The sequence below is a fragment of the Mixophyes fleayi genome, chromosome 3 (genome assembly GCF_038048845.1).
Source record: "Mixophyes fleayi isolate aMixFle1 chromosome 3, aMixFle1.hap1, whole genome shotgun sequence".
NCBI lineage: Eukaryota > Metazoa > Chordata > Amphibia > Anura > Limnodynastidae > Mixophyes > Mixophyes fleayi.
The window spans coordinates 200,229,301-200,256,383 of record NC_134404.1 but is presented as its reverse complement, the minus strand read 5'-3'; the positions used below and the strand labels follow the sequence as shown (position 1 = coordinate 200,256,383).

At 38.2% G+C, this 27,083-nt stretch overlaps 1 protein-coding gene across 1 annotated transcript in view; it reads left to right on the top strand.

Moving 5' to 3' along the window:
• Window positions 1–27,083, top strand: part of TBC1D32 (TBC1 domain family member 32) — a 200,042-nt gene that overhangs the window by 26,746 nt on the left and 146,213 nt on the right. Inside the window, exons 3-12 of the mRNA XM_075202997.1 lie at window positions 5,394–5,555; window positions 10,393–10,570; window positions 10,844–10,915; window positions 11,337–11,462; window positions 13,773–13,851; window positions 14,640–14,743; window positions 14,853–14,914; window positions 17,918–18,053; window positions 21,085–21,144; window positions 21,430–21,529. Of these exons, the coding sequence (XP_075059098.1) occupies window positions 5,394–5,555; window positions 10,393–10,570; window positions 10,844–10,915; window positions 11,337–11,462; window positions 13,773–13,851; window positions 14,640–14,743; window positions 14,853–14,914; window positions 17,918–18,053; window positions 21,085–21,144; window positions 21,430–21,529 (1,079 nt within the window). The remainder of the gene's footprint in view (window positions 1–5,393; window positions 5,556–10,392; window positions 10,571–10,843; window positions 10,916–11,336; window positions 11,463–13,772; window positions 13,852–14,639; window positions 14,744–14,852; window positions 14,915–17,917; window positions 18,054–21,084; window positions 21,145–21,429; window positions 21,530–27,083) is intronic.

Sequence of the window (27,083 nt, the reverse complement as noted above, 5' to 3'; positions counted from 1 at the left end):
TTAACCACAGCTATGTGGACAAGCGGAACTGGGCAAACTAAAGATTATATGACTGTGACAGCCCACTGGGTTGGTGATTCGCCTTCACCAGCACGAACAGCAGCAGCAGCATGTACCCAAGTACGTCACATTTGACAGAGGCAGGCTACTCTGTGTATCACTGGCTTCACTAAGAGGCATACAGATGACAATCTGTTACAAAAACTAAGGGATGTCATTGCAACATGGCTTGTCCCGCTGAGACTCTCCTCAGAATATGTCATTTCTGATAATGCCACCAATATTGTGAGAGCATTACAGCTTGGTGAATTCCATCACATTGCCTATTTTGCTCACACAATAAACTTGGTGGTGCAGAGCTTTTTAAAACTTGACAGGGACGTGCAGGAGATTCTGTCTGTGGCCCATAAAATATCTGGACATTTCCGGCTTTCGACAACAGCGTGTAGGAGATTGCAGCAGCTTCAACAGCAATTTAATTTGCCCTGCCACCAACTTTAGCAAGGTGTAGTGACATGGTGGAATTCCACCCTGTATATGCTTCTGCGGATGGTGGAATAGCAAAAAGCCATCCACGCTTACTCCACAAGCCATGACATTGGGAAAGGAAGGGGGATGTATTTTAGTCAAGCACACTGGAGAATACTTTCCGTGTTGTGCAAGGTGCTGAAACCATTCGAAGTAGTCATCTTTGAAGTGAGTTCAGACACTGCTATCTTGAATCAAGTGATTCCCTTAATTAGACTTTGGAAATGCAGTTTGAGAAACTGAAGGAGGAGATGAAACAAAGCAATTACGCTAAGTATGTCGGACTTGTAGATCAAGTACTTTATTCGCTTCACCAGGATCCAAGAGTTATCAAAATCTTGAAATTAGATCACTACATTTTGGCGACTTTGCTTGATCCTCTGTTAAAGAGCTATGTCTTCTCTTTGTTTCCAACTGACTCAGATGTGAAGAGATGCAAATAGCTCCTGGTGAGCAAGATGACAGCTCAAGTGTTACGTAACAGGACGGCGTCTCCTCCTTCAGTTTCTCATTCAGCTGCTGCTACAAAAAACTTAGCTTTCCCAAGAGACCCAGCGATAATGCAGATGACTCGGCAGCAAATTTTGACATCTGGTCAGGTCTAAAATAATTGACCGAAAAACGTGACACCTCTGCCATAACTCCACTTGATCCTACTATCAGCATCCAAAGGATGGTGGAGTATTATTTTCACAATGGCATAGACACATCAGACGGTCCCTTTACATACTGGGAGCAAAAAAAGGGAATTTGGAGACCCATGTACCAACTTGCTTCGCACTGCCTAAGCTGCCCACCCTGCAATGTGTACTCGGAAAGAGTTTTCAGCACAGCTGGGAACCTTGTCAGCGATCCTCTTTGGAGGCTACTTCCTTAAAATGTGGAAAAAATGAAGTTCATAAAAATGGAAGGCCTTTCCCGTCAATTACATCAAAATACTGAGACTTCTGTAATGGTGGATTCCAGCGATGATGAGTTAATAATGTGTGGAGGATGATTTACAAACTGATGAGGTTGAAGATGAGGCTGAGGATGATTGCAATAACATTTTGCCACAGTAGAGTTCATTAACAGCACTTACCTTAGGTGCCTTAAACCCATTGTTAACTTGTTTTGTGAGGGCCCAAGTACACCAAGCGCTTCAGCCACTTTTGTTAAAGTGTGCATGTCTTTTTTAAGATTGTGAGAATGCCGGGTTTAACGTAACCTTCTGGGCCGCCTACCCGGTACCTATCCAAGGTTCAAAATCACCCAGACAAATATCCGAAATAAAACAAACAAGTTTATTTAACAAAAATGGTAGCAATAAACAGATTTAAATTATAACTTGCAACAAATAACACTACACTACAGTCTGGCACAGACAACATACAGGGTATAATGAAAACACCTCACCAGTATCCTTGTCACTTTCAGGGGCTGCTGCCTCTCTCCTTTAAGAGTACCAGCAAATGTAGTGGCCCAAAGTAGCTGTCACTCCGCTTTCGGTGGACACACAGCTCCCCAAGACCTGGAGAGGTAGATCGGGCAACAGCAGTACTCCAGGGACCGATTGTCACTTTCTTGTCAGGAGGCAGAGATTAATATATCTCAACGGCAACCTGACCTCAGCTATCACTCTGTAGTGAATGCCAATTTGCTGTCTTCTCTAGCCGTCTTTTAAGCCCAGAAATGACCTCATCAGCAATTCCTGGATCGGCTTGATTGGTCCTTTTTCTATGTTTACCTTTTCACAAGTAAACATACATGCAAGGAGATAACAGATGATTAACTCCTGATTTAATTAGGACAGGTATTTTTATGCGACTATACAGCAGGAAAGACACTCCAGACACACTTACATTTGAATACACAATGCCTTCTTCTGTAATTAAACATAGAGCTCAGTTTGTGGACCCATTTCCTATGCTCCCACACATAGATCAAAAGCTAAAGAAAGACAGTAGACCCCCTGGTGTGATGTCCATTCATACAGGACTGGTGGACAATAAACCTTTTTGCCTAGACTGAAACAATGAACTAGTCTGCATGTTAATGATACAGAGTGGCAGTTACTTCAAAACAGAATATACACAAGCTTAAATATGAGGGAACCAGAGGGCTAGAAAAGTATATGTTTGATAGTCCGCAGTCACTTCACAAAGATCCAACATAAGGGTGGGTGAGAGGGCCCAAGGACAATTCCATCTTGCACCATTTTTCGTTTCAGCTACCGCTGTGAGCCAATGTTACCTACATGTGCTATATACTGTTGTGTGCTTAGCAAAAATCTTAGACACCCATTGATGATGCAGATGACTCAGCACAACATTTTGACACAATAGACAACGTCTTGTCTATTGTGAAATAATTGACCATAATTAGTGACACCTCTGCTGTAACTCCACCTGATCCTACTATCAACTATCAATATCCAAAGAATGGTGGAGGATTATTTTTAATTTTGTTGAACAGTATAAAGACAACAGTTTTATTAACAAAGAACAATGTTGTTTGCAGAAGTAATGTAAGCATGGATGTCTAAATAGACTTGTATATGTATTACCTTCCACTTTGCTGCTGTTTGATCAAGTGTTTGTAATCTGCACTTTACATCAAAGGTACCTAACTAGATTATAATTTTGTGGGAATTGGGGCTGATTCGAAGCTCAGCGACGACCTCGCTTTTTGTTAGGATTTAAATTGGCTCTTTTTAGTGCATTGTCTGGCACCCTGGATTGGTGTGGGCCTGATAAAAGCACGCATCCCGGGGGGTCAGCACTCGTTGCCATCTATTAGCTGTAGAAATACCTCAGTTATCCAAGAAACACATGGAGCGATGAAATGAACCATAACTGGTTTCCTGATCCAAGGACAATTCCATCTTGTACCACTTTTCTTTTCTGCCACTGCTGTGTGCCAATGTTTCCTAGATGTGCTAGGAACTGTCGTGTGTCTGAGTCATTGCTCTGTCGCCTAGCATCAAGCCAGGTCGCTGCAGTATTTGTCCGAAAATGTATGAAAATAATATTGTGATCTGTGAGGTGGTCAAAATTGACTGCAAGTGACTTTAAATTAGTGTTATTGAGGTTAATAATAATGTAGGAACAAAAAAGGAGCAACATTCTGTGATTTTAGCATATTTTAGGAATTACTCTAAAAAATAGTGATCCAAAACCAAAACACATGAGGGTGGTTTTCCAAAACCAAAGTCAAAACACGTTGCTATCCCAGATCCAAAACCAAAATCAGTTCACGGGGGTCAGCGAGCATCTCTACTTTTTATGCAATCAGTACCACGAACTGCGTCTGTTAAAATCTCATCAAGTTAAACCAATTTTGCTTTCTAAAGCTTGCACAAAGGTAGAATATGACACATCACCTTGATTCACCGCATGATTCACAATATGAGGCTACAAAATAGAACATTTTAGAAAATGCAGTGGCAGTTGTTCCTGATTATTGGTGCCATCTACAGAATCCACAGAATGTTAATATGTTTTATAGTGATGCAGTCTAATCATGCATTCTCTTCATTTACTGCATTTCCTTCTAGAATTACCATTTCCATCAGCTCCTTTAGATGGACAGTGGGATTATAATAGATGAAAATCATCTAAGACCTAGACAGCGACCTTCTCAATGTCCTCATTATACATAGAGTAGACTTGTATGTATTTCTCTTTACAATTTGCAGTGACATTAGCCAATGATAAAATATAGTAGATAACCAAGGTTACTTTCAGCAATATCAGGATCATAAAGTTGCTCCTCGGGTGGTTCTTAGCACTGGCACCATTCAGAATCGAAAAACATAATTTTGTAGGTATAATAAATGCTCTGGCTGGAACCTTTTGTCAAGATTGTGCAGCTGCACTGGATTGCCTAAGACAACTTACACCTTTGGTCGGGGTGGAGAAGTCAGTAAACCCCCTTGGAAGTAAATGGAGCATGCAGCATATAAAAGACTCTGCAGTGCTGCCACCACTACCGACTGGGCAGGTGCAGCAGTGGGTAAGGGTTTCCACCCCCATAATTATTTTAATGCTTTTACTGGCGTTGTAAACCGCTAGTAAAATTGTGCTTTTTAACAGCAGTGACCTTAATCGCAGCAAACACGTCTTAAATACATATGCCTCCAAAACATCCCAGGCCACTACTTGAGAATGTAGTTAAAGAATTACTGCATATTTAATCTGGCCCATTGTTAATACCATGCTTTATCCGACTTTCAGAAGCAAAAGTACACAGATTGCTAGAAAGATTTAATAATATAAGTACATAAGAGTTTCTTGAATTTTTATGTTACTGAATACTGGAATACGAAAGTAACTTACATATTGTTTACTCATTGCACGGCAGTGGATTATATTTACTATTGTCAAATGATTTACAGGATGCCACGGTGAAGCAGCAGACATCCTGCTTTTGTATGGACATGGCGTTTAGACTAAAGGACGACCGGTCCAGTGCCATTTCAGATTGTCAGTCATCCTTCCATAATATAGTATTTTCTAAATCTTTCTTAAGTTTTTATCATTTAACAAAATCTGTCCAGCAATTATTAAAGTTGTGTTGTAATTACCTGCTCCTCTTTGCAGTCATATTTCAATTACTTTACTAGTAAAAATCTGAAAATGTAAATTGTACTATGATAAATGTTGGCAAATATGTATTATCTATATGTATGATTTCTAAATTCTTATATTTTCTGAATACACCAGTAGATGGCACTACAAGCTCAATCATGAAATCAGCTACTATGTGCTTCAAACTGACTAATTGTTTCCCCACAACCATGCAATGTAAATCTTGTCTTTCTGAGGGCCATTTTTTATCTGAGATACATTATTATCATTATTTAACAATTTGTTGCATTTTTACAGCTATGAGCTGGTGAAGTACCTGAGACATTACATCAAGAGCTGTCTGGGATCTGTGATAGAGGATGAAACCGAGAGATGTACCATTGCTCAGAACCAGGGAGAGGGCTCCGGATATGACACCCTTGTACATCGTGTTACCAAACGCACACGTGAATCTGAAGAGTGAGTGCAGCATTGTTTGCCACCAAATTAAACATGTGTTTGATTCAATTTATTTGTTAATTATCATGTGTTTAAATGAAGGTGAATGCAAAAGTAACATTTACTAACAGTGCATGAGATGCAACATCTGCACTAAACTATAGAACCAATTAGACATCGCTTTCATTGTCTAACTTTCACTAAATTGATAAAAACTGCTGATTGGTTGTTGTTATTCTGTGCAAGTTTTGCACCTAAATGTTATGTTAGTAAATAAATATTTTATGGGGTTTTTTGGTTTTGTTTTTGTTTTATTAGATTTTGACCATAAAGTAATACAACGCTGTCAATTGATGTGATCACATAAGTCAGTGTAACCAAAAGGAGAAGTTTTGATGTATGTACTATTTATAGCGATGTGGATCAGGTCTTGTAAAATTGCAGTTTCAGATTTTTATTATTATTATTATATTATCAATCTTAAGAAGCACATGTAGGCTGGAACATGTATAATTTACTATATTAACTTTTACACATTTCTTATGATGTCACGACGTATAAATAGCTTCCTAAACATTGATGACCTGTGCCTTAAATACCTTTTGATGAGGCTTAAAATTAAGCTAAACTCTAATTAAAACTTTTTTTTTAGTGCTGTTTATGAGGCATTTCTACAAACATGTAAAAGCGATTAATGGTACTTTTATGCAGATTTAGATTATGTGGGCAGCACAGTGGCCTAGTGGTTAGCACTTCTGCCTCACAGCACTGGGGTCATGAGTTTCATTCCCGACCATGACTTTTTCTGCATGGGTTTCCTCTGGGTGCTCCGTTTCCTCCCACACTCCAAAAACATACTGGTAGGTTAATTGGCTGGTATCAAAATTGACCCTAGACTCTCTCTCTCTCTGTCTGTCTGTGTGTGTATGTTAGGGAATTTAGACTGTAAGCTCCAGTGGAGCAGGGACTGATGTGAATGAGTTCTCTGTACAGCTTGCAGAGTTAGTGGCGCTATATAAATAACTGATGATGATGATGATGTCTATAATCTCATCTTTTGCTAATAGGTAGCTGCTAAAGTTTTGCCTTCCAAAATCAAGCATTTTTGGAATTCATTCAGTTTTCTTTGACACAACCTTAATGCACATGCACAATATATAATTAAATACATATACTACAGTTTTCCTCTGTTTACAGCAATGCACCAAAGGCAAGGCTACATTATAATGTGTGTGGGCACTTGGCCAGTTTGGTCGTCTTTTTTTTGGAGCAACCCAAAGCTAGTGTAGAAAGTTTTTACAAGATACTGTAGGAGTATATCAGGCCATTTAAGGATGATGCCATCAAATGCAGTACATGTGCATACTTGAATTTGCCCTAAAAAAAAAAATACATTTACATGTAATATGTAAATAGGAATGTATTCAATTTAATATATAAAGTGATATAGGGCAAGATATTGAGACTTAATCCTGTGCTTGTGAATTTTTAAATGGCCCCAAACATCCAGTTCTCAACTAGTTAATAGGGGTCTGTTCACATATTAGCAATGTATAAAAACGAATAATAATTAGGATAAATAGCTTGTTAGTTCTTGGTTTTTGTGCAGGCTTGTATGGCTAGGAAGATTTGCATCAATTTGGGTATATATACAATGATCTGTTATTATAGTTTTGGTTAATCCATATTACACTTTACAGATTAGTATCTAAACTGTGTTTGCCGTTTTAAACTGTATACAAAACAGCTTCTGCAGAATAGTTAACTTTTTTTTTTCATTTTTATGTTTTCTTCCCTGTGTTTTTGCAAAAATGCTTAAAGTTATCTTCTTAAATTGAAAACACCTGTCTGCAGACTTTACATAAATGTTGAAGAACAAATGTAAACATCCAATTAGTTTGGAAAATAGTGGAAACACCAAAGAGAATAGAGCAGTTTGAGTGGTTTAAGAAAACATATGCTGTGTGCTTTAGGAGATGTACTTCAAATAGCAAGCAAAGAGAAATATTTAGGCCTTTTGCTGTCATCATAATGCATTTTTTTCTGATTTTAAATATTTCTAGATATATATATAAAAAAAAAGAAAGGAACTAGAAACCTAACCAGCATTGAGACCTTCAGGCTTTTCATCCTTAATAAACAGAAGGTCTCTGACTGAATTGGTTCCAGTAATAATTTATTATCTCGAGATTTTAGAAGTGCTAACGAGTGGCTCTGAACAAGTAATTTGCCTGCTTTGGACTTAGCTCTCCTGGCTCAGTGTTAATATTCTGCAAATAGCATCACTTTCTTTAAGTGCATTCATTATGAATGCTAAATTAGTGGTCATACTTTAAGCATCAAAGCAATAGTGGTGTTTTACTTCTTGATTTAAATAAAAAATGTATCTTGCATTAACTTTATTTTTCACTTGACGCTGAATTTAACGTACAAGCTAGTTCTACAGAACATCTTGTAGCATAGACAAGAATGATATAATATTTGGTGCTTGTTTATTTCACAACTAATTACACAGCATTGTAAGCCACAGATTGTGTCAGCAGGGACTATATGAAATGTTTGTAAATAGGCAATAGGTGAAAAACAAGAGAAGCACAAAATAATATGATTAAAGTTATGTGGTGGTAACGCCTTTCCTGCATCATTCATCCCAGTGTATAAACTCAGTGGTTTCCTCCATGTCACCAGCATCTTATGTACTTATTTGTGTAATTTAATTCTAGTGAAACAGTTAACTGAATTGCATTAATGCAGAAGTCTGGCGTCAAGAAGTTGCTGTGATGAGAAGTTCTGTTATTTTGTGAACTTCAAGATGACTTTGGCAAATAAATGTTATGGCTTCATTCCTTATTTATTGAATGTAACATCAATAATGTTAAAATATTGTTTTACATGAAGAAGTTAGGAGGCTCCATATAAAATGACAAACTAGTAATAGCTGCACTATTTATTTGGACACCCTTTGTTTATGTAGCCCAAAACAATTAGCTAGAGAAATAAGAGCTAATGTAGAAGTTGTTCTTTTTTCCTCTGATTGACCACTGGATACGTAGTGACATCCATGTTGTGTGTCTAACAACTGTAATATCAGGTTAGGGACTGCATACACTGCACTCATCGCATGACCTTTGTTGAGACTGGATGAGCAGCTCATCTTGTTGTAGAATAGTCTCCAGAATGCGGCTCTACATTGTATACTAGTCACCAGAACGGGAGATTACTTTGTATAGTGGTCAACAGGTAGGGCTCTGTATTGTCACCAAAATGTGGCTGTAAATTGAACATTTATTCACTAGTTTGAAGCTCAGCATTACATTGAAGTCGCCAACATAAGCATGTACAGTGTATAGAAATAACCAGAATGGGATTTTTGCATTATATACTAGTCACTGGACCATACTGGATGCTTGGTTCTAGACAGCCTGTGAAATTTCTGAATATGTAAAATTAATTGATAGTCATTAATATAAATGTATGCTATAACAATTTAAACTGAGTCTGGTAATGTAGGTTCATCAAGAGTATAAACTCTTAACTACTTTTCGTAAAGGTGACATAAGTCTCTAGTTATACTAAGACTTTGAAAAAGGGTGTACACTTCTAACCAAGTGATTTGCATTCATTTTGTATGGGCCCAAACATATGTTTACCGATACAACATGGCACCTGTGAGCTTAAGCAGTTTGATAGGGGAGGGGCAAATACTATTTAGTGCAACTTTTATGCTTGCAATGCATCATGGTAGATGTAGTTTTCTACCTCAATCATTGCACATAGAGCTGTGATGTCAGAGCAGGCTGCACTTACTCTACTAGGACTACATTTCGAAAAGCTACAAAACCAGAAAACTTACTAGGTTTATAAAAATTCCTGAAAAAAGTGTTTTTTTTAAGGCACAATAAGAAACATACATTTCCTGAGCAATTATTAGCTTTATTACATTTAATATTTAAATATGGAATTGCACTTCTAAATTACTGTTTTTTTTTTATCAGGAATGCTTGGAAAATAAGATTTCCTGGGAGCACCATATCTAAATATATAATAGTTTACTTTCATCATCATCATCATCATCATCATCATCAGATATTTATATAGCGCCACTAATTCTGCAGCAAAATGATCCCTGTATTTCCCCTTACTGTCCTTGCATTTCTCTCTTGTTTAGCGCTTAGAACAGTGACTTTATGTGGAGAAACTTTAAGATTATGTGTGTATGACATTATCACTGAGCAGCACTTTTTATTTATTTTTTTTCTTCTCTGGTTCCATAACTTTCTGTATAACATATTTCAGACAATAGACCCCATACCTGTATTTTGAAAATGTTAAATTAATTATTTTGTAAAAATAAATATACCAAATATATGCAATTTGTGGTTTACATATGTTTGGTGGTTAATATTTTTTCCATATTAAATGATTGTTCCTTTTACACCACACTGTTCTTGCATGAGTGTGACTGTGGTCTCTAATCCTTGAGAAACTTGTTCTGCAGATGCTATTTCATGCCGACACTATTTTAGAATGCACAAGTGGATATATGTCCCCAAAATGACATTTTTGTACTTGTTATTTGTCCAGAATGTATATTGATCTACACTGAGCACCTAAGGTTTGTGTAGTTTATGGCAGATGTCCCCGTAGGCTTCATTAGTTCTACTTGGTACAAACACAAGGTCTCAGCTCTTTACCTCAAGAACTGTATTCAGGGAAGTACACTAATCAGATAAACAGATTGTTAGACATAAAAAAGAATACAAAGTCATTTGGTTGTATGATTCTCTTTGAATAACTTTGCATTGTATAATTTTGAAATTGTAATTAACATCAAGTATACATCTTGATCTATTTTAAGGTACACTGAGATGATGCTTTCACTCAAGACTGTTATGATGGCTGTCATAGAGACTCTACTTAATAAGTTTGAAGAAGATCAGGCTAAAAATAGAGAAATGCAGAAAAAAGCTTTGCATGAGCAACACAGCAGTAGATACACCGATAACTGCTCTGACAGCGATTCATCCTTCAATCAGGTAGGGGGACTTTCTCATTTTTGTGTACACTTGACCCGGATAAGAACATCTGCAGTGCACTTGCTAGATACATATATAATAATATGACACAATATTGCTCATGGAAGCCCCGCACAAACAGGGGGCTCTGGGTACAGACTAATCACGCTCACCCAAAGTCACCCCTGTTTAAACAATTGTCAGACATACCCCATACTACACTACTTATTACTGTAATTATTGAATGATGCATTATTTTTCTGTATTCCAATATACTGTTTTTTTTCTTTTTAGAGTTATACGTTTATGAATCAAGAACAATTGCAACTTATTGCTGAACAGTTAGACCCAAGTCAACCTGAGGAGGTATTGGTTGTTATTACTTTTTATCCTCATAATAAATGATGTCTGAGCATTATGGGAGATGCCATGTGACAGAAGTTGCCTATCCTAGTTTTATGTTTACTTATCTTTGAACGATCATTTGTTCTGTCATTTTGTTCTACACAGTGTTAATTAATGAATCCCTTATTTGTATATATACATTGTATTCACATTCTGAAATGTTCTGATTTATAGTGTAAAGATGCATTCATGAGTTTAGATTCCTTGTTACTTTTGTTGGCAGTTAGAATTTGTCTATTAGATTCTAGCTGACCAGGCAATATTTTCAAATACTCCGCCTACCTACTGATACCTAAAAATTATTATTGTTATTATTTTCTTTTTGTCTTCTTTTTTTTTTTTTGCTTTTCTTCTGTAAGTAGTATGTTTTCTTTCTCCAAAGGTACGGAAAGAGGCAATGCAAACATTATGTTTAGCTCCCCCATCTGATGTTCTGAACTGTGAGTGCTGGCATGTTCTTCATAAAAACCTCACTCTGTCGCTGGCCAACCCAGACTCTACATTCACCGTAAGAATAATGTTTTTACTTTATATTCCGACTGGATACTGGTTTCCCACCGGCAGTTGCTGCTGACCTCTAGCCACAGATCTACTAGCATTGTTTTCTTTGGCATTAAATGTTTTGTATTTATTTTTGTTAAAGAAATCAGCTAAGCAAACTGTGTACACTTTACAACCACTATCTTACACTATATGGAAATCTCATGTGTCCCATTTTGGTGTGTCTTTTATTGGAAGCTCTTGTTATAATAAATCTCAGAGCAAAGGTCGAACAGCAATGTGTGTATGCTGATACTCTTGAGAAATATAAGTTTTGTCTTAGATTTGCATCTCTAATATGAAATATTCTGTCATGTACAGCTGTAACCGGTCTGATACCTTTATCATATAGTCTTGTTCTTGTGTGAGTGTAGCATAAGCATTGTCAATATAAATATTCATATAATAACCTTTGCAGATTTGGGATCTATTATCCTGAAGGTGGCGACTTGGGTTTACTGGGTGATGGGTTTTCTTTCCTTTATTTGAAGCACCAAGACTATAAAATATAGTACAATTACATATAAAAATGACCCTTGCTTTTCCACACATTGCCCTTGGCATTCCTTCACAATCTCATTAAATTGTTCAGCAGTATTCCTAATGATGGCTGAATAAAAAAAAATACTTTGTGATCATGCCAGTGTATAGGACGAACTCACTGACGTCAATAATTTACTTTCTTTCATTTCTGGTTTTAGGGACTCTCAAGATAACTGGTTTTCAGATCAGAGATCCCATACATGTATAATACACAGCCCAATACAGCTAAGGATATTTGAACGAAGTTAGGGTATTTGGTGGTTGCTGAATTGAAAAATGAAAATAGTTTTTTCGAATTGGCTCTAGTTCTTGAGATAATGGATACCTTCATTTAATAGGGAACTTAGCCATAGCACGTGCATATGGGAATCTACCAGAACATTCTAGAAGGTGAGATAGGTGAATATTCTAGGTGTTCACTCCTCGACCATTCTAGAATATTCCCCCTCCCTGTATAAGTGATCGGTCACTCAACCAGCAGTCAGTTGGCAGTTGAACGATTTGCTTTGTCTATTGTGTTTTTCCTGTTTCTCATCCATGTAATATATTTCTATTCATGTAATTAGTGTAAATAAATTAAGTTTTATACGGAGTGATTGTAGTGACAATTTGTATATACAGAGTTTTTAAAGTAAGAATAAAGTCAGTTGGTTGGCAGGAAAAAAATCATTTTCCCACCTTTCCATATCAAGCTGGGACTAATAAAACAATTTGTTAAGAACTTGAAAAAAGATGGTGATTGCTTCAAAATAATTTTTTGGGCTAAGTATGGAAAAACTAAAAGCAGGAATCTTTGATGACCCTCAAATTAGTAAACTTATCAAGGATTCTAATTTTACAAAATGTATGAATGGTGTTGAAGCTTCTGCCTGGTGCAGTTATATCTCAGTTGTCAGGAACTTCTTGGGTAGCCACAAAGCAGACAATTATGAAGAACTGGTGCAAAACATGCCAACAAACTTTAAAAATGTGGGTATGAATGATCATAAGGTACACTTTCTCCATAGCCACTTACACAGATTTCGGGATAATTTTAGTGAGGAACAAGGGTAGAGGTTTCATCAAGATATAAAGGTGATGACGGAAATGTATCAAGGCATATGGGACAGACACGTGTTTACTTTTGTATGATTTGAGACAAGTTCAATGTGATTTGTAAGTAGGGTCTCCCTGACATTACATTTTTAGCATTTGTATGTTTTTCAATGGGGTTCCAATTATCTAAAAAATTTGAGCCAATCTAGCAAAACTGATGTACTATTCGGAATCAGCACCACAAAGTTACTCCAATATCACTTTATTATGATTTGCAATAAAATGAATGTTGACTAGTGTTATATATTGTGCTAGAATAAAATCCATCTGATATTATACTGTATCCTAACAATTCTGTATCCCTGCTTTATTAATTGCGGTAGTGACCACCTATTGCTGGCTTGCCTATCTATGCAGTTCCTTGTGAAGCTCCAGTAAGCGCTCAGCATGTTTCAGATTAGAACAGCATTTTCCAAGATTCGTTAGCTATAGAAATGTGGCTGAGCTTGCTGATTAAAATGAATACTTATTTATATATTTATTACATGTGTTTGAGTATGGGGCCATGCAATTTTTTTTTGTTTATGCATTGTTTGATTTTTTTTTTTTTTTTTTTTAAGCAGAATGATTTATTTCAGATAACTTTACAGTTTCATATTTCTAGTACCAAAATGTATAATATATTTTTGCTTGTTTGTAGGAAAAGATTTTGCGCTTTTATGCAAAAACGTTTTCTTCATCACCCCTGAATATGGCGAGAGAAGTCTACACAAGCTTGGGTATATATATATATATATATATATATATATATATATATATATATATATATATATATATATATATATATATATATATATATATTTTTAAACTTTCCTTATTCCCTTTACATTTTATATACATTTAAAAGGAACTGATTATGCATTAGGACTCCATCCCTAAATATTGTTAACAGTGAACTCCAGCATATTAATTAATATACTACATAGCTCTGTTTCCATGCAGCACAGAATGTTGATTATCTATAGTCATATGCTCATGTACATGCTGGCAGATTAGGGCATATAGTGCTGGATATGGGGGTTCCTTAAAGAGATGTATTTTATTTAACATTGCCCATGGCAGATCTTATTTTCTATGCATGGTAGCAGATGCACTAATGTAATTGTATCAGGTAGTTAATAATGTTTAGAACCACACTTGGCAAAGTAAACATGATTTTTAAAAGTTTGTTCTTTAAGATATATTATCTGTAACTTATTCTAGAAAAACTTGTCTCACAATTCATAGCACACTTAGCAATCTCCTACTTTAAACCGCATGCTAGGTAGTCAGATTTAATTGAATTTTACAGTGCGTAATAAGTCATTCTGCACACAGCAGAAGGATTTGACCCCTGAGGCTGTAGAAGCCCAAAATGTTGAATAATTCACATGTGCAGAGCTGCAGTTGTGTATATTACTTTTTTACTTAAAACAATAGGTTTCTGTACCTTATTACTCAAGGTATGTAGAACACAGATAAACAGTATGGTTTTTTTTGTTTTGTTTTTTTTTGTGTTGTTTTTCAGCCAAACATTTGGAATTGTCATTTGTTTCTAAGGAAGGTCACAAACCAATATTAGTAACAGGTGTAGACATCAACAATCCAGAAGTAGTCCGTACATTAAAAAAGGTAACACAGATCCTTGTTTGCCTTTATTTTTCTTTGCTGTTTATTAGCTTGCTTTATTTATTTGTCATTGTATTTTTTAAAATGAATAATTGTATGTTTGCTTCTTTAGATTCGGCTCTTAAATGATTACCAGAAGGAAGTTCCATCTTTCTGGATTCGACATCCAGAAAAGTAGTGTATCCAGAGTTATTATGTTTTACAAATTACCAAATTTATGTGTGTTTTATAAATGTGTTAATATACTTTTGTATTACATATCTTGTTTCTTGTGAAGTAATGCCTTAAATTAATATTCTGGCACTTTGCTACTTCATTACTAGCTTATTTTATGTTAAGACAACATTTAAAATGAAAACTTGTATACTCTGTAATACTGCTTTAGCCTGTAAGTATTCCCATTTGATGCAGTATGTATACAAGAATTAATAGTGTCAACCGGTGTACATCTTGTGCTATGTATTAACATTTGGAACAGCCATTCATGAGTGTATACTGCTGTGTACGATGTAAGCTAGTTTCTCATCTCAAGGTCCAGCTTCTGAACCTAAAAAAGTCACTGACAACACTGAAGTCTATGATAACATGAAAAGGAGGCAGCGGCTCCAGTTATCACAGGTTGGGGTCAGTGTAGAGGGGGGTTGAACATTGGGGAGCAGGATCCTGATGTAGGTATATGGGTCACAGAAGAAGGGGTAGAGGGAAGAATGTCAGGGAGCTTAGACGTGATCTGACAAAACCCAGTAAATATACCAAACTGGCTGATATTGGAGATGTTATCAGGCGTAGTATTGCTGCAGCAGTATACTTCTCCATGCAGTCTAGGACTGGCTGATCCAGCAAGGATTGATACAGAAATGCAGTGAAGACCGCTCACAGTTTTTTAGAATGTGTGCTGCTCATTGTATGCATTTACCTGTACCCACAAGGCATTGTGAAAGTGGCCGGTGTGTTATGTTTCAGCTAGTGACACACAGACTTCTGGCTAGATCACAATCCAAGAGAGCTTGAAAAGGTAGCAAAGCAGAATGAGGTTCTTACCTTGGTGCATTGTAACTACCCAGCTATGAATTTGGACATTAAGGGGTAAATGTATGAACATGCAGGTTCTTCAACACCCGTGTGTTCAGCGTGTTCGGCGATTAAATTTCAAGCGGCGCTGCATTGTAAAGGGAAACTTCCCTTTACAATGCAGCGCTGCTTGAAATTTAATCGCCGAACACGCGGGTGTTGAAGAACCCACATGTTCATACATTTACCCATAAATCTAGTGTTTCTGGTAGAGGAAACCAATATTTATCAATATTAAATAACAATTGCCTTCCACTGATGATGGGGGAACCAACTAGAGGCAGAGCATTGTGGGGCTTATTTACTAATAGAAAGGATATTATATCTAATGTACACTTAAAGTGGCAATTAGGTATTAGTGATAATAACATTTGACCTGTGTTTTAAAAAGATGTAGGAGGGCTACAAATACCGCACATTTCAGAAAAGCTAGATATGAAGCGATCTATTAAAGCTCATAGACTGGAATAGTGTCCTCTAAAACAGAGTTCAAATTACAAATTTTTATAAAACAAATTAAACAAGTACTGTTACAGGTATAGTATATGCCTTTATATCAAAAAAGCACTAGGGCTAAAAAGAAACCTATGTGGCTAAATAAGAAAGCATCATAAGCGATATGCAAAAAAAAGAGCATTTATAGTGTTAAATCTAGAAAGGACTATAGGGCATTGGGTAAATACAGGGAAAGCAGTAAAATATGTAAAACAAATCAGAATAGCAGTTATAGAAACTGTAAAAATGATTGCTAAATTAAGTAAGACTAACCCGAACATGTTTTCAAGCCGATAAATAGCAAAACAGTAAATAAATTGATAGTACCGGGCATTGTCAGATTGGGGCTTAAAGGTCCCACAGTGGAAATGCAATGACAGAGTCCTATAAAATATGACTTATCTCTGTAGGCATGTGGGGGCCTACTGGCATTGGGGACCACCAGTGACTCCCCCGTTATCATGGTGGGCCAGTCCAAAACAGCTACCAGGCCACTAAGATATAGACTGGGGAGATTGGTTGAATAAGATAAAGAAAAAACTGATCAGAATCTGAGACAGTATGTTATAGATAGGTAATCCAGAATTCAGTTGTTGGTAAAATATTTTAACGGACAATCTTGTTTGCGATGCTGTTCAACTTGATTTGTGCAGTTACACATAAAAAGCAATGCACATAAGTTATGACATGAAATCGGTTCAAAGCAGGATAAAAATAATGAACCATGAAACGGAACTATCACTTCAGTAATCCTCCATAATAATTTAGTCCTATATTTATCCTCCATAATAATGTTAGTGCATGCCAGCTTTCTTTGTGGTGCCTCATTCATTTTTTTTTAAATTTTGCTACATTCAATTATTTTTTGGCTCCAAAGCTGTTTATGTTCAAATTCCGTTTTGGATATTGGTGGTAAAGAACCAGACTATTGTAATTTGTAAAACACTTCTAACATACATACCCTAAGCAAAGGGGTGAGTTCTTATTTTCACAATATTAGTTTGTACAACAATATACCTGCAAAGGGAAACTGATTTAGTATGCAGCTATGCCCTTAGTGCTCGTTGTTGTTGAGTGTGATGGGAAACAACAAGGGTGTGCTCTAGTATATGACAACATTTTTTGGCCCATGCTAAAATAGCATATTATAGGAATACCAACTGATTGCTAGAAGACTGACAATCTATTTCAACTTTTAGTTGGTTAGTTTCTGGGCAAACTTGAAGTGTACTTGCTGCCTACATACTTGGACTTAACCAATATTAATGGGAAAGCAGCCTGTCCGTTTACTGGGGGACCAGTAGCATCATGGAAGAAGAGGGCACATAGGGTTCATTCCACAAAATAGCTACCTCCACTGTGTGTATTCTGTAAGTACACTTTAATGATGTGAATTATATTTGGCGTCTTGGAGACCCCCATCCCGCACACTTCACATGGACGTGCACAGGATGCGGGAGAATGGGCTGCTCTCCTGGGAGAGTGGGCAAATAGGATGTGAATCCAATCAAAACAAAAGAGAAAACTAAAGATTAAAGATAGGGACTTTATATGGAAGAAAATGTATTTCCTAATTTTCAAAAGTTTAATAACATTTTTCTCACCAATTAGGTACATGGAAGAAATTGTAGAGAGCACATTGTCCCTCTTATCAGTAACTCAAGACTCCACATCACAAATGCTATTGGATCCAGTGTTTTACTTGTCAATGATTGATACCAAGGCCTTGTGGTTCAAGAAATGGATGGTAATGCAAATAATATTATCTTTTATTTATAAAAGCATAACATTACATAAAGCTGTACATTGAGGGGATCATGATACAAATAAATTGCATACAATTATACAATTACATGAAAAAGATGTTGTTATAATCTCTTGTATGGAACCTTTTTTGTTTTCTTTGTTTGTTTTTTTTTTAACTTCAAGGCAGTAAGGTTATTTAAAAACTGATACGGATCCAGAATGCTTTTTTTTATCTGCACAAGTGCTCCTGTTTCTCTGGCTTAAAGGTTTTAATGCCAGCTTCCTGATCCTTAGAATTGCCCCTGGGAAATCAGTCTACACATAGTTCTGGATAACCTAAAAATGTACATGCAGAAAGAGTGAAACGTCATTTCAAAGTCCATACTATAACCACTTTAACTCCACTCCCTTTTGTTCATTTGGACTTCCATTTTTATCTGAATATACTACACTGTTTAACTTTGTTTATTAATTTAGTTAATATTTAAATTGAGGGAACTTTGGGATGGTATTTATGTTTGTCAGTTTTGTGTATTTAAATTTGTATTATAGTGTTCAAAGTGTGCCTAAAAATGCACTTTTCCACAGTGCATCTGGAAGGTGCGAAATTCCTGCTATTACAAGTAAAGGAGGACTTTTGATCTTTGGCTCCTCTGAGTCCTTTTGCGTAGTCGCAACGCCTGTGTACTCTCCTGCATAAAAGGGATTTCTCCTGAATGCACCCTCTTTGCAACTTTATCTTATTTAAATAATATCTTCCCGCAAAACAGTGTCATTTTTGCATGTGGCTGCAAAAGTAGGTGCACTTATACCCCTAACTCATACTCATCAAAGAATACAACGGAACTGTTTAACTTGACCATTTGGATGGTGATAACTTTTGCCTATCTGGGCCCATAAATTCATGCACTACTATTTACTGGCTGCAAAAGTAGGGGTATTCTAAGCCATATTCGGCAAAGAATGCTCTTTATCCAACTAACTCCACTTTTTGGATGGTGGAAACTTTTTCCAATCTCTGAACACAAGTTCATGCAAATCCACATAAAATGGGTTTATTTCTGCAAAAGTAGGCACATGACAATGCCTAAATGGAATATAATAATTTACCGCTCAAGTCACATGAATCCCTCTTGTTATGAAGTATAATGTGACTTGAAACTTAGAGCCTGGATAACTCCTTATACCCAACAGCCATCAAATAATAACTAGTACAGCGACTTGTAGCACTGCTAATATTTTATATATATACATGTAAATGCCTAAGAGAGCACTTGCGCTGCAGGTTTTTTAAGCAGTCGTAAATGAGCCTTAATCGCTTAGTTTGAATTGGGGATGAATTATATTGCTCTCTGCAGCACACAGAACAGTATGTACTACATGTTGCTTTTCCAAAACATTGTATGTGTTTATTTGGTCAATGGCATGACTACTTACTAAACAGGTCATAACTAGTCAAGTGTAGCTTTCTTCATAAAAGGTAAAAGAGCGGAGAGGTTGATGATTGTCACATAGACAATTATATTGTATATATGAGATTTGTGTTGTTCAAATATTTTCAGTCCTATAACCTGTTTTTCTCTGTTCAGTCAATAGTTCTCAGTCATTAGTTCATCTTCATGATGTTTCATGATTCTCTGAAAAATCTAACCTTTGTGTCAGCAGAAAGTCTGAATGGGTAATTACAGTTTTAACAGAGGCAGGTTATGTTTGCTGTAGGTCAGAATGCAGTAGCTGAAACATCCCCTAGTATTTACTTGCTGGTTTAAAGTGATTCAAACATAAAACTTTTCAGCAACGTGCATGTTTCACTTGACACCTATATTGATCAAAATACTTTTTTAATTTGTGATGGTAGTTGCCTCTTTAACAGTAATCATTTTTCTATTTGCAAGTAACCCTGTTATCATTATAATTGTTACCTGTTATTAAACATTGTTGGGGGGCATTTGAAGAATTAATCATGTATATTACCATATTGCTTAAAGGACCACTAAACTCCAAGTGGTCTATCCCCTGAGAGCTGAATTCATCCAGACAGGAGTTCAGGAGAGTCCTGTACTACAAAAAGAAAAGTTGAAGGCCCAGATCTAGGACCTAATTGTTGCCCAGTTTGAAGATATGACTGAAAGAGTAGCAGCTTTTGACTGCATGTATATCCATCTATCCTTTATTAATCTGACAAAACAGAATGCAGAAAAATCAGATTACATTGTTAATATCAACACTGTGTCACAATGAATATTTATAGGAGTGGAGTGGATTGTGTGTACAGGTAACTGGCGGTTTTCCTGGTTTACAGTGTGTTGGTGAATGCTTTATTGTAACAACCATCAATATCCAACAGAGCCATAAAATTTAGAATTTATTGGTAGAGGTCATTTTGTTTTCTTGTTGACTACCATAACATTGTTTGAAACGTGGCTCACAATTAAGAGCGCTGTAACTTGCAGGGGAGGAGGACAGGAAGATATGGATGAAAGGTTAAGAACTTGAAATGTGGACACAACCAACACCTATCTAAGGCAGTAAAACTCTTGTCAGTTGAATTAGCGAAGTGGAAAGGGCTAAAATGTTACATACTATAAAGATAGGTAATGAAAGGGAAACAGCATTTGCCTTATAGGTGTTTTTGTGCAGTGTACTTCACTTTCTCCTGTTTAATCAAGTACGAGAAGAAACAGGTTAGAGGCTAAGAACACTGATTGTATATTAATGGCATTGAGAGATCTGCTTGATACTCTTGTTTCAAAACCAGCATTAGTTTACTTTGACTTTAGATAAGAACAATTTTACAGCATGGACTACAATTGCATGTGCTCTGTAAAAATACAAAATAAATATTTATATTATGCACACTATACCTGTTATAATGTGTCAGATAATAACAGTATATATTATTCTGAAACATTCTATGTCAGAACAATGATCTTATAGCATGAGATATATTGGTAATTAACACAATTTTGGATTATGTCTTTTATCTTTTAATGCTATTTTATCTCTTGTTTGGTTTGCTGTGTATCTTCTAGCACGCCTATTACAGCAGGACTGTGGTGTTACGCCTTCTTGAAAAGAAATATAAATCTTTGGTGAGTAATTTTACAGAATTGGAGAAATACATGCTCTATCACATTAGTAACATACATTTTAAACCAACCAATAAAGCAAATGCATTTAACATTAGGCTTCAAACAAGAACACCCCTACATAAAACTACAGTTACTGGAGGTTTAGGACAAATTCTCAGCTACAGTGAAAAACTTTATTGTTGTCAAATGAAGGAAATAAATGAATTGAATTACCTAAAACTGTTTGTGTTTCTGCAAGCAAAAGAGGATAATTCTGATCTTTGGAATTGTTGTGGTGTCTTCCAGATTATTGCAGCTATTGAGCAGTGTTTCTATTATTATGAATCATCACAGTCAGGAGTCGATGAAAACACTAAAACAACAGCGTCCTCCCAGCCGTATCCTGGTGTGTATAATGCAGATTTGTTGATTTGTATAACCATATATATAAATAGAATACTCCTGTTTGTTTTCTATAAAATATCCAGGGATGGTAATTAGTTGTGTTGGATTAGCTAACAAAGCTTTTCACTTTTTAACCTGTGCCCACATCTTCATGTAGATATACTTCATTGTGTAAGGGGGCTTAGTGTACTATGATATGCAACTGGTGGAAAGAAATGGAACTTGTTCCCAGTCAAAACATGTCTGCTTTATAGCATAGTGTTCATGGCAAAATTTGGTAATTGAGGAGCCAGGGGACCTAGATGTTGGAATATAAAGTGCTCCATCTGCAGTTGAAGAAAACTTTTCTAGTTGTACTGAAACTGTACATCTGCATCAGCGAGACACACACACACACACATTTATATTCTTTTAAATATGTTGACACATTTTATGTCACATAGGCATTCACGAATTACATGAAAAGGTTACATGAATTATGTATTGTAGTATGAAATATAGTTGTTGTATATAGATTGGATAGGAAAGCGTAAGACCTTGTCAGTAGGAATGTTGAATCTTAGCATAAATTATTATGTAGAATAAGGTTAGTGGTGTATGACAGGGTATGGGGCTATGCCAGTGAAAACAACTTATCTATTTTAAGCATTCAGTACACAGAAATGGATTTGCACATAAGTATACCCCCTGGAACTTATCGGACATGGGCCCCTGTACCTTTTCATTTAGCCTTTTCATTGAACTGCACTTAGCCTTTCCAGATTGCAAACTTTAATTACCTACCATGCATTTTACACCGTGTGTTAATCTCCTTTTTCCCCCCTTTCCCCTTGTCATATAATTTAAATCTAAAATAGACAGAGTTAGAATGAGAAGCCCTACCTCTCGGCTTTATAAATATAATTGCTCACCTAATCATCAACTGTTTTATAAATGGTAACTGTATGCTGTCTGATGTCATTTTGATATAATGTTTTACTGCTTTTTTATTTTCCTATCTTTCGGTATCTATGAATAAAGATTTTTTTTTTTTAAATAAAATAAATTCAGGACTGGCCTTAAAAAGATATTTCTCTTTCAGCCAGTCGGGGGGACACTGCTAGCATGGGGTTGTATAAGGGGACCAGGAGGAGGATAGTTAATTAACTGTTTATTGTAACTTGCTGGCAGAACTCTCCTCCCCCCCCCTCTGCTTCTCAGTGTTTTTTAAGTACCCAAGGAGTTGGGCTTATTTATTACTGTACTGCTCTGCTCTTTTTTTACTTTTTTTTTTATTTCAGCTTTATTTTATTTTTTTGGGGTATGTGTGCTTCTTTGCAGCACACATCGTCTGAGCAGGGTCTACTGGGGAGTTTGTGAATGTCCACTTCCGGCCCTCCTCTGTCAGTCAGAATGAGAGCCACGAGGCTCTCCCTAACTGTGCATGTGATGAGTGATCATCCCCTTTTTAAGCCGCTGTTCTTCTATGCGGATTGGCGCTGCCATTCGACAGAGAGCGCTGTGATTCTAAGATGGCGGCCGCCATTTTCTTGGCTCATAGCAAATCCCCCAATCAGTATATGAGAGGGGGACTTGATTAGTACACTCCCTGTAAGGAAATAGCTGTCAGGAAATGCCCTGAGAGCGGCTTAACATTGATCTCATAGCAAACAACCTCACTGGCATTGCCAGCACACAGGGTGAAGCAGGAATGTCCTCTGCGGAATTAGAGGCACTATATAAATAGTTGATGATGCTGATGATTAATTATAGTTTTGTACATAGGAACGGTGGTTGTGAAATCAAACAGGGATATGGTGAAGTACTATTCTGGCTACATCCAGGTATAAGTTAGTATCTTCTGTTGGATTACACCCTCAAACCTTATGTCCTGTGGACGAAAAATAGTAGAATCTGTGTGACTGTTTGTTTTTGCGTTTTATTCAACCTGCTGGGTTTGTTAGTACTGTGGACCCTGTTAATGTCCGACAAGGGAAAGGCACCTCGGGTAAAATCTTTCACCTCTTCTAAGTGTAAGGCGAAACTTCCCAGTGGACAGTAGCACTGTGCATACTGTGAGGCTTGGGCCCGAGGTGAGCGGGTCCAAAATAGTGCATCACCGCAGGTGGAAGAACCTGTGTGAGCAACTACAATGGCGCAGTCGGTAGTGGCACTTGTTCAGCTACTAAGCAATCCTGCAGAGATTCCTGCACTCGCCGCAAATATCCCTCCTGCTCCTGTTCCACTGATCCCTTTTGGAACTGTCCTGATACCAGGTGCTTCTGAGGAGGTTAGACTGGGCCCCGCTGGCTCATCGTTTTTCCCAGTCTCCAGGGTATGCCTCAGGAGAAGCCCTCTTTGTCCACCTCATTGGTTAGGGGTCTGGACTGGTTAAATTGGTTCCTGGACTTCACCATACATCAGACACCATGCACACACCATGGGTTCCACCCATCTTCTTCTTACAGCCTCGGACTCAGAGGGTTTGTTTAAGGAAGAGGGTGAACTGATTGAGGACTCTGACTCCCCTTAGGTTGGGGACTTGGAAAAATCTGCCAGAAGTCAAAGCTTAGAAGATCTGGTCCTGGTGGTGCATTAGGCCTTAGACTTTTTAGATTTAAACGAACCTCAGGCAGCTAAGCCGGCTGACCCGGGTCATCTGTTTTACACTGCTGGCAGAACTTACACATCTAGTTTGAGTCGGCTTGGAAACAGCCAGATCGAAAATTTGTCTGGCCTTTAGCCAAAGGATTGAGACGACCCAATAGAAACAGGTGCCTGTAGCTAAATTTGCTCGCCATACAACTCATCCAGTGCTTGGTTTGGCGGCTCTTAAATATGACACCGACCGCAAGGTAGAGGACTTTCTCAAGTCCATTTATGTGGTGGCGGGCACTAGGGCGATGGAGACCTGGTCTGACCAGGTGGCAGAGAGTTTGCAGGACTTACTTCATCTGGCTCTGCACTTAAAAGAGGCATTGGGCTATCTTTATGAGGTGGCTCAAAATGCGGCCTGTTCTATCTCATCCATTGTATACCTGGGAAACGGATGCTGAGTCAGTCTTCACTATTTGGGCTCAGTCTTCTTTTTGCCAGAATTGGATACCATGTTCTCTCTGGCCATGGTAGGTAAGAGCACCTTCCTAATGGTGAATACCCCAAATCCTGTGTCCCTAGAATTTGGTCCTTCTGCAAGCCTTTTCGCAGTGACTCGTCCACCAGGGGTCCTGGAGGTAGATCTTTTGTGGCCAGGGGTCACTCCCCGAGGGGCAGGTCTTCATTTTCAGTAGGGCATCTGGAGCTTCATTTCTGATAAGCCTGTAGCCTGACAATGTACCTCCCCTTCTTGTGGCCCTGGGGAGTTGTGGGAATCCTGCTGTTCAGAGACAAATGGGCAGCTTCCTCCCAGGATCGATGGATTTTGGGGATCATGCAAAGAGGTTACATGATAGATCTTCTCGGTTCGGCCTCCCACCACTTTTTTGCCACTACTTTTACATCAGTGATTCTCCAACTGGTCACTTCATTTCTTTCAGCAGGTGTCATCTGCTGGGTCCCGGTGTGGCAAAAGGGCTGTCACGGGCACTAGGAGTCTTTACCCAGGGATCACCAGGTGGTAGGCTTACCAGAGCAATGTAGATGGTAATAGGGTACTCTGGTAGCTGGGTGATCACGGAACAGGAAACAGCAGATGATGAGATGCTCAGGAAAGTCTATGACTAGCAGCACTGGTAATATGGAGGTAATAGTACACGAGGAACTGTAGGACAAGGACACGTGAAGGTAGTCAGTGGTCTGCGATAGCAAGTTGTACCACTGCTATAGTGAGGGGGAATGTCCAACAGAAACGAGGAGGCGATGAGAGTCAGCGGTCTGCGGATAGCAAGTGGTACCGCTGTCTGAGTGAAGGAATGGAATCCAAGTGGAGGTATCCGGAGAGTCAGTGGTCTGCGATAGCAAGTTGTACCACTGCTATGTGAGAGGATACTGGAACAGGTGATACTGGAAGCAGGGATCAGTGGTCTGCTACTAGCAAGTTGTACCACTGAATATATATGTGAGGAGGTGCACGGGGAGAGACGGCAACACAGGATATACACAGGCACCTTATACACGATCCACAGTAACATGCACAATATATATAAATGACTGAACAGGTCTGCAAATATAGAAAGTCTCTTGAAGTAGTCCAGCACAAGTTAACACAGTCAATGATGGCAATAGACTCAGCGGATAGCAGACTCCAGAGGAGAACCAACACAGTCCAGCAAGATATGCAATACACCAGCACAGTCAATGAGAAGTATGCATACCGTGGTTCAGTAGCAGGCAGTCAGATAGGAGTGCAGCGATACCTGAGCGGCAGGAGGCCGGCTGGATGAAAAGTCCCAGGATAGATGAGACAGCGGTCTAGTAGGTGCAGCGCACAGATAAGAGACCAACAGGGACACGAATCCACAGGAATCAGTAACACGTGGAACTGGACTCAAGGAGGACCCAGGAGAGAGAAGATGATCCAGCAGCGGAGTAGTTGCTGAGATATAAATCCAATGCTGACAGGAGAGTAGACCAGCGGGACACGTGAAGGCGTGGAGAGCGGGTCAGCGGTAGATGGGTGATAGCGCGGTCAGCAGCAGCAGGACTCTGCGGTACACGGAGGTAACCAGTAGCAACCAATAGGTGTCAGTAGCGATGGAACACGGGAGAGCAGAGTAGACCAGGAGCTGTTGATCACGGAGAGTAGCGAATGGCAATGAGAGCAGCAGTCTCGAGGAAACACAGGAGAGCTGAGAAGAGACTGCAGTGCACAAGGGCAGCGGATAGGAATCAGCTAACTTGTCACGATGATGAACACAGGCGAGTTGTAGGCTGGAGGCTGTAGTGCACGGAAGCAGCAGATAGACATCAGCTAACAGTCACGATGATGAACACAGGCGAGTTGTAGGCTGGAGGCTGTAGTGCACGGAAGCAGCGGATAGACATCAGCTAACAGTCACGATAATGAACACAGGCGAGTAGTAGGCTGGAGGCTGTAGTGCACGGAGGCAGCGGATAGGAATCAGCTCACGGACTTGATGAGGAACAGGTGAGTGGATGTAAAGTAAAGGTTGGAGTGCACAGAGGCAGCGGGTAGGAACCAGCAAACAGTCACAGTGAAATATAATAGCGTGATGTGGATTAGAGGACTGTAGTGCACGGAGGCAGCGGATAGGAATCAGCAAACAGTCACAATGATATGTAATAGCGTTGAAGTGGTTTGGAAGACTGTAGTGCACGGAGGCAGCGGATAGGAATCAGCAAACAGTCACGATGATACAGATGATGGTAGAAGTGGTATGGGAACCACAGTAGTAAAAGTGGTTTGGAAACCACAGCGGTAGAAGTGGTTTGGAAACCACAGGAATCAGCAGCGCTGAAAACACGAGGAATACAGGAACACCTTCAGAGACTCATAGGGAATGAGACTCCAAGATCAGGCAACATGGTATTGACCACAGGTGCTTAATATAGGGAGTGTTGCCTGATCTGCCAATTGAGTTAAAGGGACATACACTGAAGTATAGGAAAGGGCTGCG